At 46.0% G+C, this 17,773-nt stretch overlaps 1 protein-coding gene across 1 annotated transcript in view; it reads right to left on the reverse strand.

Moving 5' to 3' along the window:
* LOC106808162 (zinc finger protein 345-like) overlaps positions 1-17,772 on the reverse strand; it is a 31,052-nt gene extending 13,280 nt beyond the window's left edge. The window contains exons 1-6 of the mRNA XM_014810751.1: positions 17,734-17,772; positions 17,440-17,542; positions 12,413-12,853; positions 11,136-11,302; positions 8,384-8,499; positions 7,404-7,515 (exon numbers count right to left, since the gene is read on the reverse strand). Coding sequence (XP_014666237.1) covers positions 7,404-7,515; positions 8,384-8,499; positions 11,136-11,302; positions 12,413-12,786 — 769 coding nt within the window. The 5' untranslated portion in view covers positions 12,787-12,853; positions 17,440-17,542; positions 17,734-17,772. The remainder of the gene's footprint in view (positions 1-7,403; positions 7,516-8,383; positions 8,500-11,135; positions 11,303-12,412; positions 12,854-17,439; positions 17,543-17,733) is intronic.
* Position 17,773: the final 1 nt, after the last annotated feature.

The raw sequence follows: 17,773 nt of genomic DNA on the forward strand, positions 1-17,773 counted from the left end.
CACGCCGCCGCCACCTAGCGGCGACATCACGCTGCCGCCGAGCGGAGACATGATGCCGGCGGCGGCTGCGGCGGCCGCGTTGTGATGCGGGGCCATCACCGACGCGTTGCTGTTGTGTGGGGACAAGCCGTGGGACGAGAGCACCCCGACGCCGGCGCCGTGGGACGACAGAACGCTGCTGCCGTGGGACGACAGAACGCTGCTGCTGTGGGGGGACAGGACGCCGCTACTGTGCGGGGACAGGACCCCGCTACTGTGCGGGGACAGCACGCCGCTACTGTGGGGCGACGACATGACGTTGTTGTTGTGCGGAGACATGACGCTGCTGGAGAGTGGTGACAGCACGCTCGTGCTGCGAGGCGGGGGCGGCACCGCCGCCGCCGCCGCCGCGCTCCCCCCGCTGTTGTGCGAAGGCGCCACGTTGCCGCTCAGGCTGCGGCCGCTCTGATTGGACGCGGCGGCGGACGAGTTTCCGCCGGCGTACGAAGACGGGAGCTGATTAGTTCTCGGGCCGCCGGGCGAGACGAGCGGGTGCGCGGTGGCGGCGGCACCGCTGTTGCTGCTGTTGGCGCCGGAGGCCTGCCGCTCGCCTTTACTGTAACGATGCTGCTGCTGCTGCGGCTGCTGCGACTGCTGCGGCTGCTGTTGCTGCGAATGGTGGTGGTGATGATGATGATAGCGGTCGGCGCTCTTCGCTGCTCCCCCGCCGCCGCCGGCGCCGCGAGCGTTGTTGTCGGCGGCGGCGACCGGCGAATTCTCCTCGTCCTCGGAGTTCTCGTCCGAGTCGTCGGACGTGTCCGTCGACCGCGACGCCACCTGGAACATCCCCGTCTGGCCGTGCAGCTTCTGCGAGGGGGCCGTCGCCGCGGGCAACATCGTCGCCGCGCCCGTCTGCAGCTGCATGAGCGCGTGCTGCAACGCGAGGCTCATCGGCGGAGCGTGCGCGCCGCCGTGTTCCGACGACGCGAAGATCTCTGCCGACGCTCCGCCGGCGGTGGCGACGCTGCGGTCGACCGCCGAGAACAGCTCCGGGGTGATGCCGTGCTCGGACATGAGCGCGTCGCGGCGATTCAGCCCGCAGGACTTCTCGTGTCGACGCAGCGCGGAGGGCAGCGCGAAACCTTTGCCGCACTGCCGGCAGATGGCTCGCTTGTCGTCGTTCGACTTGTGCATCGTGCCGAGGTGCCGGTTCAGCGAGCTCTTGTACTTCGTCGAGTAGTCGCAGAGCGGGCAGCGGTGCGTCGGCGCGTCCGCGTGCATCGCCATGTGGTTGTTGAGGTGGTGCTTGAAGCCAAAGTGGCGGCCGCACACGGTGCACGTGTACTGCTTGTCGTGCGCGCGGATGTGCCGCTTGCAGTCGCCCTTGATCTTGAAGCGCTTCTTGCAGATCGGACCAACTCGTACACCTCGGCGAGCGGCCCCCTCGCCGCCGTCGAGACCCCGCCGTGCCGGGCGCTCGCCACAGCCGGACCGCGCGGACCGGACTCTTTCGGCCCTTCGCGCAGTTCTTCTGTGCGTCTCTCAGCGGTCGACTCTGAGGCTAGACCAACGCCTTGCCGCAACACAATCTGCAGCATGCGGCGACTCTCTCGGGCCGCGCTCCGCCTTGTTGTGCATACACCTCGACGCTGGCGGGGCCGCAGCGCCGACTTGAAGTTTGGACAGCGAACCGGCAGTGGCGGGCACGGAACCGATCTCGTTAGATGTGAATCGCCATGTGGTTCTGCAGGTGGTGCTTGAAGCCGAACTCGCGGCCCGCAGACGGCGCACCGTGATACTGGTCTCAGGTGTGCGCATGCGCTCGGTGCCGGTTGCAGTCCGACTACCTCGGACTTTGAACGCTTGTTGCAAACAGTAGCACGCGTACGTCTTTTCCAGCGGCGACAGGCCGTCCGCGCGCGACATAGACCGCCAGCCCGGCTTCCTCCCGCTCCTCCTCCTCCTCCCGCTCCCCTCACTCCTCACCGCATCACCCCGGGCCGGCCTCCGCCCGCCAGCGGCTTTTCTTCGGCATCGAACCGGCCCCATGTGCAGGTCTCCTGGTGGCGTTGAGCGGCCGGCTCACGAGGCTTAGCTCCGTAGCCGCAGAAAGATGCACACGCAGGGTTTCTCGGCGGCTGCGCCACGCTGCCCGTGGTGGCTTCTCCCTGCGTGCCGTCGGCAGCGAGCTCTTGTACTTGCATCGCGTAGATCGCAGTGCGAAGCACAGAGGCGAACATCGTACGCGTCCGACTGCATCGCGCTGCCGTGAACCTGCAGTAGCGACGTACCGCATGATTCGCCGACCTATAATCGAAAGTCGAGGTCAAGTTTGGCAGGCAAACACTCAAGCCCGCCTCTGATTATGATGCGAATAATCGGTTATCAAAATTTTTTTAAATTGTAAATATAAAATTTGGCAAAGCATTGATGAAACGACTCTTTTATTCATTTTGTATGTCACTTTACAGCTTGGAGACAGTAAATCTAAAACTAAACTACCAAAGCATAAGCGCAAGCATAAACGTGCTTTACAGTCACTTTTAGAATACCGTAAGTAATAAAAAATACATGTATTATTATGAGATATTATATCAATTTCAATAATCCGGGTAGCCATAGACCAATACCATTCAACACCGATTATCTCGACTCATCGATGCCCGTCGGTTGCTTGGCACAACCACCCGACTGATGCGACGAACGAAACACGGAACCGAACACTAACCTGCAGGGTGATCGCAGCAAGCCGAGACTGCTTGCCGCCCGTCGGCGCACACGAACGTGGCGGTTCGTGCGGCGCATCGGTGCCTCCGCAGGTCCGGCGCGCGGGTGCGGAACGACTTCCAGCACGCGTCAGCACGTGGCGCTTCCCGCGGGCGGTGCAGCAGGCATCTCGTGGTGCTTCAGCCCCGCGTACGAGCGAAACTCGCGCCGCACAGCCGGCACGGGACGGCCGCCGCGTCCACGGCTCCGCCGCCATGTGCTCCTCGAGCGGCGCGCGGTGAAGCACGCGGCTCGCAACAGCCGGCAGTTGGTAGGTGTAGCTCCTGCGCAGGTGCGCCGCGCTGGGCAGCAGGTAGTCCTTGCGCGTCGATGCTCGTTGACCGCTAGATGTGGCAGCTGTACTTGCGGAACCGGCGCGGGACCCGCGGCGGCGCGACCCAGGTCACCGAGCGTGGCGCGCCTCAGGCAGCGTCGCGGCGGCTGCAACGTGCGCGGTCGATTCGAATCAGTGTTGGGGGAGGGGGGGTGGAGGTTCGCGGGCTTAAATAAGATGCTTTTAATTTTAAAGTAATGATTTGAAACAGAGGTGTTCATCATCGCTATCGCATCGTCATCCATCACCATAATAATAATCATCATAAGGCCAAAACAAAATAATAGTGTGGTTAGATTCCGCGACCGAACCCCAGTTTATTCCCAGCAACCCTAATAGCTTTTTTATTGTCAACTTTTCTTGTAAAGTAAATAAATAAATAAATAAAAAAAAAAAAATTTTTTTTTTTTATTAAAAAAAAATGTTAATTGACAGTTCCCTGCTGTCAATAAGACACGCGCACATCCTTTCGGACATGTTCGTAAGATAAAATATTTCAAAAAATAAAAATGTGTTTCGACCTATCCTAAGCCTACCGCTAATTTTTTTCCGGGCATGTAACGGTTAACCCACACATATATTATTTGTTTTGGCGCTAAGCAAGAAGTAGCAGTATCATTTCGCATACCATTAAGTATTTATAACAGTATATTTAGTATCGTATACATGAAGTAATTATTTCGAAGTATTCCCGACCGTTTTTGTACTGTTTTCAACCATTACAATACACACTGGTAATAAGTAGGGTATTCTTACGTAACTAGAAGTGTCAACAGTAACACTACCAGGTCTTATAAAACTCCAAATACATGCGTTATTTCCACAAAATATGCAAACGATTGAATTCCATTCAGTTTAACTCGCAATCGACGCGGTAACATGATATTGCCACTTGTTTCCCCCCGAACGTGCTGCTAACCTAAGCTCATTTTGACATTAGGTAAACTACGAATTAAGCTATAGAGATGTAGGTACGAGTCTAGAAGCCAGTGTCTACGTCACTCTCAATGTAGATAGTTTTATATAACATCAATCAACAGTACAAATTTCTATTCAATATAATACTCAGTAACATGTTCGCTAAATAAGCGAAACCACATCTCGCATATTTTCATTCGATTGGTGGCAGTTCATTTAAGAAATGCCTTTCTTTAACGCAACGACAACGCTTAAGTGAAATGCCGGCTAAAGAGGCCGAGCGTTTAGGAGGAGGAGGCACGTTGATGATTGTACCAGCGATATCTGTGAGAAGGGGAACTAAATTGGTGACATCAGCCTAGTATATAGTGGCTGCGAGAACGACACAGGAGCGTTAAAGTAATGTAATGTCACGCTATCTAACAGGCAAGCCAGCAGTTTGTTAACAAAGCTATTAAGTATTAAGCGTGGTCATTGTGAAATGCCATTACTGCAACGATAAGAGTAGATGCGTTTAAAGTCTATGATACAACTATACATAAATCTGAGCGATTTTGACCTTCCCTAGGGTAATAATGTCAACGATGCCCGTCATGTTTTTCTTATTTGTTTGCTCCTTATGGTTAAAACTGCGCTGTTTACCGCATTTCCTCACGTTTTTGGGTCCATTATGTTGGATGTATTATGTAAGCATCATAAAAATATTCATTGTTTTAATTATAGGAGTTTTGCAACCCGCAACAACATCACCGATGAAATTTGCTGCACAGAATAGTGAGACGGGCCGTTTTATTGGCATGGTCTCACCTCTTAAATAGGATAGAAGTTACTTTTTTATCTAAATTATTCATAAAATAAACAACTCGAATATATCACCCTGAAGTGGCACACTGAATTTAGCCCGTGACCACACAGTTCAAAACCATGGTTGCAATAACACCATCTCAATCAACACGTTAAAAATTCATGAATGCTTCATAACGCTTCTACAAATTAATTAATACGTTCGTCCAACCAGAGAATAATTAGAGGAACATACGTGCAGCAGGCATTGTGCCATACAGACTATCATTAGGTAAGGTCCATCGGTACAAATAAATGGAAGTTTTGATATTTGAGGTAACCAAGATAGCCTTAAATATACATGTGAATGTATTTACTTCTATTCGTTGTGTTGTTCATAGTATATTATGTTGTAATTGTCACAAAAAACCTACAGCACAGTGGGGGGCACTGACTCCATCCTTAATAAAATTCTATGTGCTTCCCCCGACCGCATGATTTTTTTAAGTGGTAAGGTAGGTAAGGCTTTTTTGTCTGCGAGGCATAATAGTTAATTAATCTGTCCTCAATGTTTGCCAACAGCATGCTTTGTCGTTCAGCCTTTAACTATGCAGAATGTAACATGCATCCTTCCAGATCACCAGTAAAGAGTTATATTTAATATTTAAATTATATAGACAAAATATCAAATAAAAAAATTAAAAATGGAACCCAAAATTAAAAACCAAACTTTTGGGTCGCGGCTACTTTTCGTGGAGTCGTCGGAGGACCAGCAACATTAGAATTTTTTAAGTGATGACTGAGTCGAAAAAAGCCCAGCAGTTCAGAGTAATAACAGTACGCACCTTACTTCTCCATCTTTATTCTATTATATTGAATTACAAGTAACATCAAGTTTACGATAACTCCCCATACGTGAAACTTCTACGTTCCACAGCAATGTATGATCGATACAAAATACAAATTACCTCTACATAAATTCTTTCAAGAATGAATGCAGGCAGTTTCTTCCATATAAATATTTATTTCCTGGTGATTCATGTTATGGAATTTTTGCATTGCAAACCATCTTTCTGGAACACATTGCTTACGTAATTGTAACGCACGGGATTACCGTAACGTAATTTTTCTCCGTAAATCTGTAGCCGAGATTACACATTCACTATGTAATGCATTAAAAGTGATTACGTCACGTAAATAGTAAAAGAAAAAAAAAACATTTCCACTATTTTTCACAAAATGTAACCAATTCTGTTCACTTTTTTATGGTTAAATGGCTGCATTATTACTTCCTATTTTACTATATTGTTCGATGTAAACCTACACTCGTGACTCAACATAGCCCATAGCAACAAATTAATGTCAGGATCATAATATTCAAAATCGGTCCAGGTTTTTGATATTTTAACTAGCTGAGAAACAATCTTATCCAGGTAAGAATTAATAGGGTAAGAATTTAGTCCCGTAGTACTTACTTTTAATGTAATAAAATGACAATTTTTTTAAATAAATATACACCATAGAAAATGTCGTGACGTAGTCAATTAAAACGTGATCGTTTCATGAAGCCATTAATACAACGCTATACAGTGGGCTACTTATACTAAAACAAATTTCATCACGAGATTCAAATGAACATTCAAAACTAGAAAAATAGGTCCTATATACTGTAACCCAATATAAATTTAATGGCATGAATGAAATACCCATCTCTTGTATTCCAACTCAAATTCGCACAACAGGGCAGAGCAACTTTTTTACAGCCGCAAAAAAAGGATTACCGATACTACTTATCTACTTTAAATTATACGTGTATCTTGCATATTGAGGATTCGTAATTAACGAACCTACGGATATATATATGAACAGACACGAGCGTATCAGCTTCGTTCTGGAACAACAACTCTAGAAGCAGTGCCGCCACGCGACAACGCTCACCTACCGCCGTGGTAAAGCCTCTCACTGGCATCACCACTGATGGTCCTGCACGAGCTACGCTACAGAATAACAAGTCTCTAGAAAATCCGTGCAGGGCCTTGGCAATTTGCAAGCCACAGATCTCGCTGGAGAGGAGAAGAAGAGCAAGGGGGGAGAGGAGGTGAGGAAGGAAAGCGAGGAAGAGAGGCGAGAAAGAAGCAGAGGAGATAGAGAGGCAAGGAGGAATAAATAGCGACAAGGAGAAGGGCAAGGACAGATAAGAGGCAAGGAGAGAGATAGGAAGAGAGAGAGAGAGACGAGGAGAGAGAGGCCGAGGAGGAGAGCGAGGCGAGGAGGAGAGCGAGGAGAGAGAGGCAAGAAGGAGAGAAATAAGCGACAAGGAGAGAGACGAGGAGAGAGAGGCGAAGAGGAAGCGAGGAGAGAGAGCGAGGAGGAGAGCGAGGAGAGAGAGGCAAGGTGGAGAGAAATAAGCGACAAGGAGAGAGAGTCAAGGACAGAGAGAGACGAGAGAGAGAGGCGAGGAGGAGAGAGAGGAAGAGAGAGAGAGAAAGAGTCGAGGGAGGAGCGAGGGTCGCCGACGTGAGAAGAAGTGAAAGGCGAGAAAGAGCACGAGGGGAGGAGAGGCGAGTGCGAGAAAGATGCGAGGAGGAGGAGGAGAGCGCGGGGCGACGCTGCGAGTACTCACCATGGGGAGGCAGGGACGGGATGTTGCCAGCCGACTCAGCTTCATCCTCGTGCTTCATCAGCAGAGCGGCCGCCGCCGCCACGTCCGGGAAGTTCAGCAGCTCCTGCGGCAGCTACGCGACGCGACAAAAAACGACGAAACACGGGGGTGAACTCGGGAGAGGGCTTCCCGGGATCCCACCGCCCCGCTTAAAATTTAATCGCGTGTATGGCGTGGGAGGACAGGGCGCACTCTCTGAGCTGAGCTTCAAAAGCGGAGATAGGTGCGCGCGCGAATCGATCGGATTCCGCTCGCGCGCGAGGAAAGACGCGGCGCGCAGATTCACTCGGGCGAGCTTCGCGCTCGTTAACGTGCTATCATTAAGAATTCTACACGGGTGGTCGTTCGTATATACACACACAGTGTTTCCCCTGCATTGACACGAGCGAGGCGGGCTGCCTCGCTCAAATTCTCAACCGCCACACAGAAATTTGTCCAAAACACCGCCTCGCTGACGAAAATCACTGTTCTTCCATAGAACAGAGCTTATAGTGCACCAAAATAGCTTAGAATACACCAAATCACACCATTTTTACAAAAAAATATTCTAGGAGGCTTGCCTCCGGACCCCTCGCTTTGCTAGGACCTCGAAACGCGCAAACACACCAAAAAATTTACCACCTTACACACCTTTTTGGCCAGGGGAAACACTGCACACACATAATAATATCACAGGTTACGGCATGCACAATACCCACCCTATTCTCAGACTGTCCGAGAGGAGGCTATTCCAAAACAACAAAGTCGGCAAACGATCATTAGTCATTCGGGTGGACGGGAACGCTACACAGACAATGTTTCCCCGACTCACAAATAAACGAATGAACGTGAAATGTCGCCGATCCCAATGAGCATCCCAATTGCAGAGAACAAAGATATTATATGCACTCTTACATCAAAACTGGAATTTTTTCCCGCGCGGACTAACGCGATTTTTGTACCTGCATCATTCCGGGAGATTCGTCCGAAGCGTCTTCGCTTTCCACTCCGGAACTACTTTCAGATTCCATCTCTTCTTTGACGGTACCTTTGCTAGTAGATGCTTCACCAGACTCACCTGTAATGAATTAATTATCATCAAGTAGTATGCAACATGCATGGAAAAGTAAACCATAGAAATGTGCCTAATCTAGCACTATAATACATCGACAGAACCTGGCTTCTGAACAAAGCTTAAATTCTTGTCTCAGAACTCGGAAGAAAAATAGCTTTCTAAGACTATCTATATAAATTGCAGGGCACATGCACACACAATGACACACACATGCACATTCAGACACATGCACATGCACGTATGCATGCATGCGCACACACACCAGGGTATTTTCTGGTTTCTGAGGGGTAGTTTTTGCACAGAACTAAATTCTGAGGATGGGTTCGTGGCACTGCACGAGGCCGATAATTTTTTTTTAATGTTGCATGTTGGTCCTTAATTTTTATGAACTGATTCAAATAACAATATAGAACAAACTACCTAAAACAACATAAAAACATGATATAAAATAGAAAATCTGATTACCCAATTTTTGTGAAGAATTTCAGTGTCGGAGAAATAAGATTTGATAAGAAGGGTGGTAATATGGTATAATCAACCATGACTAGACGATATTATTTGTTGTACATGTATGGATCTGAATGAATGCCATTTCTATCTTTGCAGATAACCGTTGTCATTGATAACATCATCTATAGACTATAGCGCACCAGAACATTCACTCTCAACATTGAGCTTGGAAGGACTTTTACCACGTAGACACTATACTCTTGTAAAGGTTGGTTCTTGCATGAATGTTCTGAGTTAATATTCAATTCACATCAATTCAACTCGATTCAAAAATATTTATTCACACTAAACACATGTGTATAGTTATATATAATTATGATAGTTAGACAGTAATCAAATGCAACTAGATTGGGATACAACCAAGAGCCTAATTATATCAGATACTGTGTGCACTTAATAAAATGCAAGCATATTGCTAAAGTGGAATTATTGTATCATCGTGTTCTACTCTGCCTATGCCATTGAGGTTAATTTCAGTTGGTAAATACTATATTGCGGTAAAATTCAGTGTCCAAGACTCCACTAAGTGATTAGCAGGTTAGATATTCGACCACAAAAAATATATACGAGGCGACGCGCACACACACATACAGACGCCTCTACCCCACCCACAAACACACTCGCCTGCACCCATACACTGCAAACAACCGCATGCACAAACATCCTGGCGCACGCACGCACGCGCACGCACACACACAAACACACATACACACGAACGGTACACACAGCATACAGTGCACACACGCAAGCCAAACACACGAACGCGGCAGGCATTCAGATATGCATGCACGCACAGCGCACGTGCACACACACGCGCACGCGGATACAGCATCACGCACTCGCAGCGGACAAAGGCACGCACGCAAGCCAAACACACTAGCTGGCCACCCAATCTACGGATGACTCACGCACCCGCAGCACGCACGCACCCGCACAGCCACACATATAAACCAACCCACGCACACGCAAACACACGCGCACACATGCAGCAGGCGCTCTCACGCACACACGCAAGACAAACAGCCTGCCCATACAACATACACATGAGTCACGCACACGCACACAAACGCAGGCACGCAAGCAGATGCACTCACCCTACATACACTCACGCATGCATGCACACACACAACCCACACATGCATGCACGCACAGGCGCACAGGCGCGCACATACGCGTACAGTATATCAAAACGAGTTCGTAATGGTCGCGTGTCATCCTATGTAAAACCTATCATAAATACCTATAAATGTGAAGATTAAACCACGAACCTCATCAAATTTTATAGAAGCTCTGGCAGATGAGTTTATAAAAAAAAAACTGTCCATACGTACACACGAAGATACACCGAATAACGTAGACATATGCTTAACCCAATTTATCGATCAGGCACGGATCCAAACAATTTACACTAGTTATTTAACACGGAATTCGGTTCTGCGGCTGGACACGCATTAAAATTTTTAGTTTTCCAGTGGGAGTGAGTGAGTGACTGAGTGACTGAGTGAGTGAGTGAGCCAGCGAGCGAGCCACCGAGAGAGGTCGCGGGAGGGGGAGGAGGGGTGGATCTTTCTCTTGCGTTCGTTCAGCGCGCACGCACATACATACAGGGGCAGCTGTACCGAGGCAGCAGCCAGCCAGCCAGCCAGCCACGCACGCACGTACGCACGCACGCACGCACGCACGCACGAACCCACGCACGTACGCACGCACGAACGCACGAACGCACGCACGTACGCACGCCAAGGATTGTTTTCTGAAGAGAGCCAATGAAAGCAGCAACATGAAGCACACGGATCGCGTGCAGTAGAGCCAACTATAATGATTCGCGCAAGTCGGCACTGCACGTACGTCCATCCGTCGCGCAAACCAAGGTAGATAGACGATCCACTACTGCCGCACATCGTCCGCCATTGTCGGCGAATTTCTCCCCTCTTTCCCCTGCCGAACACGGGCACAATAAACAAAATTGAAACTTCATCAATTTTGCTCCGATATCGACGCTACTGACGGTGAGCCTGCGAGTTTCGAGATAGACGCCTACAACTTTTGAATTTACGAGTGCAGGATGAGGAGGGTGCTAGAAATAGTCTGGATCCGCCCCTGATCAATCTATCTATCTGTCTATCTACCTTGTGAATGGGGATCTCCATCCTCCATACTTTCATCCTGGTCTGCTAACTCTTTCATTTTCATGATCTTTTGGATATTACGCTCAATGTTCCGTTTCTTTCGTTTAGATTGGTGCTTTTGCTTACCGAAGATGCTGAAGAGACCCTTTGCTGGAGCAATATCGGACCTAATGAGAGAAGATCAACGCCCGATTTTAATTAAACACGCAAAATGGCGGATCGTCATCCCCGCCTCCTTCGAAGCGAGCGTCGCAGCGTGTCGCTTTTCTCAATCACGACTTTACAAACTTGTAATAGTTGTATACAGATTCCTTACGCTGAATATTTAATCACAGCGCGCAATTGAGACGAAATTAATTCGTTCCGATTTGTGACACGGACGCTTTCGTCGCAGACTTTTTTTTTGCGTAATTAAGTCTTACTTTCTCGATATTATTATTCGCATCTAGGAATCAAACAATGAGATGTTACATTACGAGATCGGATTAGTGAAACACGTAGAGTGAGTAACAACACGACACGAACACACACACGCACGCACGCACACATACGCACGAACACACGCACGCACACGCAAACACACACGCACGAACACAAGCACGCACACGCACGAACACACGCACGCACACGCACGCACGCACGAACACACGCACGCACGCACGAACACACACACACGCACGCACGCACGAACACACACACACACACGCACGCACGGACACACCCACACGCACGCACGCACGCACACATCTGTGAGTTGCTTGTATTTTAGTCAGCGTTGCAGCGCTCATCAACAACAACAATTAGCAGAATCAGTTGATGGCACGTCTGAAAGGTGCCGGCAGGGTGGCTCGCTGTACATTTGAGGACATAACACGGGAGACGCAGGAATATCTAATCAGTCAAGTAAAGCGAAGTTTGTTCCGCCACACGCGGTCAGAGAAGAAGCAGCGCAAGCCCACGTGCAGCTGGAAGGAGCTAGCAGTAGAAAATAAACGAATCGCACTGAGGGGGGAAGGATTGCCATGCAAGTAAACTAACAGTAACAGTAACAGTCCTGGGGCTGGAGCCGGTAACGTTCGTTCGGGAGGCCATGTGTACGCATCACCACACACTCCTCCCCGGGAGAGGCACATACGACAACGAGGACCCTGTGACTGAGCGGTCCGAGCGACACGACGGACCAAACAACGACACGCACGCGCGCGCGGTACAGACATCGGAGTGTGTGCGCGCGCACACACACGAGAAACTTCTATTAAACGTATTATGGTCATCACCTGTCAGTGTCAGCCAAGTTACAGTGGTCAGTGCCACCTACTCTGTGTGCGTACACCACCGCCGCTGCTGCCGCTCTACCCGAACTCGCGTCGGTCTCGCACGAACCGTCCTCCTCCTCCTCCTCCTCTTCTTCGTCACTCTTCTCGTCTTCTTCCTCTTCGATGTCTGCGTTGCTCTCCTCGTCTGCGTCAGAAAGACCGCTCTTTACGTCTGCCTCGCTGTCGTCGTCTTCTTCTTCCTCTTCCTCTTCTTCTTCTCCGTTCACCTTTGCGTCGGACTCTCGCTCGTCGTCTTGCTCGGCGGAGGAAGCTTGCGAAGAGGAAGACGAGTCCTCGTCCTTGTCTGTGCCGCTCGCCGGGTCGACTGCATCCATCGCCGCGCGTACGTGCGCGCGTGCGTGCGTACGTGCGTGCGTGCGCTCAATTTTATATCAGCTGAAACTGAAGGGGAGGCTTTTTGCAGACATCTGCACGACTGGGGAATAACGAGCGAGAGATAGTTACAAGCTCGATACGATGCTTGGCCATATATATACGTGTGTGCATTCAGCGACATTTCAGACCCATATAGCAGGCCACGAGTAGTACTACTAGTAGTAGTAGTAGTAATAGTAGTAGTAGGGACATTGGTAGCCCGTCAAGCGACCAGTGTTTGCTGCCAGCACCTGGACTGTTGAATGTTTGCGCAGTGGCTAGGTGCGGGGTGTGTATGCTGAGGCAAACAATATATGATTACTCTCTACTCATTGAGTGTCAACGGACCAAGCCAACGGCGGATAAACGGGATAAACGGGCCACCCGTGCATATAGTCGGCATTTGTATAACATCCGAACATCAACGTAGTGATACTTACAACCAAATGATTACTATGCTAGCGTACGATATAATGGTTAATTACATCAGCTGTATGGAGTGAGAGCGAGAGCTAAAGTTACACATGTATGTATCATCTCACCTCTGGCACATGTAAGAACTCAGTACAGAAACGAGATTATTCATGATATTATCAGGAGTGAATATTACTGATACCCAGGGTGCGAAACTAACGGGAGTCTGGAGTCAAATACTCTCGGATTTACTGTCGGACTCCCTGATTTGACATATGCAGGAGTCCGTGTGACTCCCTGCAAATTCTGCCATACTAACTAGTTCGTTCGGAGCACGGCCTCACAGAATTACCATATGTTTTCAGGTAATGCCCAAAGAAAATTTGGCAGACGTGCAACTGCATGAATCTTAAAAATTATGACATGCGTTATTGTTAATATCTTTTAAATTTTAAACCTCAGACTGCGAACTCCCTCATTTTGCCGCGGACTCCCTCTTTTTGAGGGTAGGGAGTCCGTTGGACTCCCGTGTTTAAAAGTTAATTTCTACCCCTAGATACCTATCACCAATAATAACCATTTTAAACCAGCGTTACGCAGAATGGGCTTACATCAAATTACATGTAGTAACATCACCGCTCATACGTAACAAATGTGAAAACCGCAAAGAAAGAGGTAGCTAAATAATACAGATAACATTTACATCAGATGCCACGCATAGCTAGTAAATTATGTATACATATCAGGATACATATCACAGGGTGCGAAATTAACGGGAGTCCGGAGTCAAATACTCTCTTATCTACTGTCGGACTCCCTGATTTGACATATATGCAGGAGTCCGTGTGACTCCCTGAAAATTCTGCTATATACTAACTAGTTTGTTCCAGAGCACAACCTCACGGAATTACCGTATTTATCCAGAAAATGTTCAAAGACAATTTGGCAGACGTGCAACTGCATGAATCTTCAAAATAAGCACATGCGTCATTATTAATATCTTTAGTTTTGAAATTCAGACAGCAGACTCCCTTATTTTGCTGCGGACTCCCTCCTTTTGAGGGCAGGGAGTTCGTTGGACTCCCTTGTTCAAAAGTTAATTTCTACCCCTGATATCAGATAAACACATCAGAAGGACATATCACATAACAGCTGCATAGAACAGATTCCGAATAATATTACACGACTTCACGATTAATCATTAATCGTGCAGCGTATTAGCAAAGTTTCATGAATATTTGCGTCTACTGACTTTCACTGGGGAAATAACACGCATTCTAGCGATTGCTCGGCACTCTTTCAAACCCAAAACTGATAAAGCATTGTAAAAAGAAGACGAAACAATCAGGGAACCACGGTGCAAAAGCACTGTGTACGCCTTTCTCACGCCACACAAAATTATATGTACTCATGTGTGGAGCTGGATGTTTAATTAACCAGTAAGTCCAAGTTGGACAATGTGTTCTTAATGGAAGATCTATGTATTGTCTACAATTTAGAAATTACATACATAGGGAACTGTTAAGCATTCCTAGACATGAATTTTGGCATGATTATGAATTTAAAATTCATGCAATCATGTTCAATTTATTTCATTATTTAGGCATTTTATTCAATTAATTTGGCATTATAAAATTACAAAATTACCGACGAAATAGTAAACCCAACTTAATTAAGAAATTATTAGCCATATACAGAGTTTCACAAAATAAGCGTGTGACATTTACTACTTTACAACCTGTTTAACTATAAATACCTCATCGATTTTGCAAGCGTGACTTTTACATTTTATTAAAAATAGCCACCAAATGTACCTTTTAATATAAAAGATGCGATTTTTATGGGGTTTCTGTGAAAACCTTACATCCACACTACACAACACACACATATGCATGGACATTATCATGTTTTAATGATAGATTCCTCTTTGTTCCCTCCACTGCTGTGTCAGTCTCTCATTAACCATATTATATTTACATGGTTCACCGTTCTACCCACACAGCATTGTATAATTCATGGAAACAGCTCAAAGCACCAAGAAGCAGGACTGCTAGTGAATCTAAGTTTAGCATTGGCATGCTAACATGATACTATGATTGTATTTCTATGTCGGAAATGAATAAACAGAATGACTAAACTTTAGATCTAATTTTCCATGGGGAAATTACTACATTTAATTCTGTTTTGCCGATTCTTCGAGAAATTGTGCACAGACGCGCGTGCACATACATGGACGCATGCACACACACGCACACACGCACGCACGCACGCACGCACACGTACACGCACAAACACATGCGCACACACACACACACGTCATCAATAATTTTTCTCCAGTTAAAACTAAACCAGGATGAGTTTTATGTATTTTTGACCATCTTAAAATATCTCTATATATGTCACAGGTTCAAGAATGCATTTTATGTCGAACAGAACACACTTCCATAAAATAATGAAAATAAATGGGCCTGCAACTAAATTGCTGAGGGCTCCTCTTTGGTAATTCTAAAACTTTTTATTCCCTCTTCCTTTCTCTTGCTTTGCTTTCCATTTTCTTGCTTCCTCTTCATCAGAATAGCAGAACTTACTGATGATCAGATCATACTCAAACCTAGGTGCTACCTTTACTTCATTCTAGCATAATGCATTTTCTGTACTGGTCAGGGTATTAAAGGTACATCATTTAGAAAAAAACTCCCACAGACCAGTAAATATCAGGTCCCAAACATTATTTCAATATGTTATGTACAAAATAAACTAATAAAGCCATTATTTGATATACTTCTATCAAATTTAACTACTGTTAGTACACAAATGCACGCACGCACACGCAAGCGCACATCACTGTTAAATTACGGAATTTTATTCTCAATTTTGTCAGTCTACTATCACATTTTTAACCACCAAAGAAAGCTATCCACAAGTTTTGTCTTCGAGAATGCCAAAGGGACCGACCCAAGAAAAATGGCTATTGGGTAAACTTCTAGAATATATTTTTATGAAAATTATTTGTTTTTCATAAAATGTGCAATGAATTAAGAGAAAACAATGACACAGCCGTTGCTTAGAAACTAAACTAAATATTTTAGACTATCCTATCCTATGTTATCCATCCTATCCATGACTGGACTAGTCACAAACTTACATTCAGATTCTTTTACGTATATAAATTCTTATGAAAACAACACTATAATTAAACATGCATATTCTCATAATGAAATGTAAAAGAACTTACATTATTGGAACATAATAATGTTCTGTGAACATAGTTACATTATAGGGAAAAAAATCACTGAATGTTGCCCGTAATTCAGAAATGTTTAACGAAATAACAGCATTTGCAAACCTTAGTTCAGCAGAGTTCAACAACACCAATGATAACAAAGGCTTTAACAACCACAAAAAGACGCCACAGTTATTCACTCATGAGTAACATATCACACTACTGAATACGGTTTACAATTTGGCAATCAATTAAAAAATATAAAAATAAACTTGCTCTATAAATTATAGGAGTTTGTTCCATCATAGAATTATGATTTCTTCTTCATCAAGCTAGTAAACTAGCTACGTCGGCCAAGCTCGTTGTCCAAAACTAGCAACTCACATGCAAACACTTAAGTCAAATGCCAAAATACTACTTTGTCAAGCGATTTCAGATTTCCGAAGAAATGTTGTGAAAGTAGCAGTTCTAGGAATAATGAGTCAAGCTGGGAATAATGACTAAAACACGAGTGAATGTAAATGTATTATTAAAATAGTGATGAGCTCAGGCATACGATATATATATGCCTAAAATTCCAAATTAACAATAAACAGAACTCTATGGTTGTTGAATTAGCACTGCCACTAACTGATCAGGTGTAATGTCGGACAGTTCGTTTTATTAATTCACACTGTGATACAAATATGATTTGAATGAATTTATTGAAAAATGTCAATTAAATAGATGAAATACATGGAAGTCCTATCGAATTCTGGAATGTCGGCTGATAGTTACAACCTAAAATACACATATGATACGGATAAAACCGAGTAACGTCAATACTGCAAATACCAGCCCCAGGACCAACAAAAAACATGGTTATCTACCTACGTCAGCAGCCAAGGAAGTACAGTAAGTAACAAATCAGTTAAATTAAAAATCTAAAAAAATAAATAGACTACTTTGCAATAGCGAATAAACTTAAGTATCTTACCTCATATCAACCACATCATGGAAACGTGCTTACGACTACACCTGTGGCTCAGCCAGCGTCTGAGGGGTTGAATATCGACTAATTGAGTTTGTGGTCTTTGTCCCTGAAAATACGAAATTAAGTTACAGGTTGGTGAAAACCATTATGAGTAATATCATCAGTACAAACACCTCAATTAAAATGGAGTTAACGTATGTTTCGTTCACGGTTCTAAAAGTACATCAAACCTCGTCAACCTAAAATGTCTGACTACGACCCTAACCGTTACCACAAATAGGAAGAGGAAAATTTTACCTCCATGTACGCTGGCGCAAACACAAGACTAGTCCTTTGG

The sequence above is a fragment of the Priapulus caudatus genome, unplaced genomic scaffold (assembly GCF_000485595.1).
Source record: "Priapulus caudatus unplaced genomic scaffold, Priapulus_caudatus-5.0.1 Scaffold257, whole genome shotgun sequence".
Lineage (NCBI taxonomy): Eukaryota > Metazoa > Priapulida > Priapulimorpha > Priapulimorphida > Priapulidae > Priapulus > Priapulus caudatus.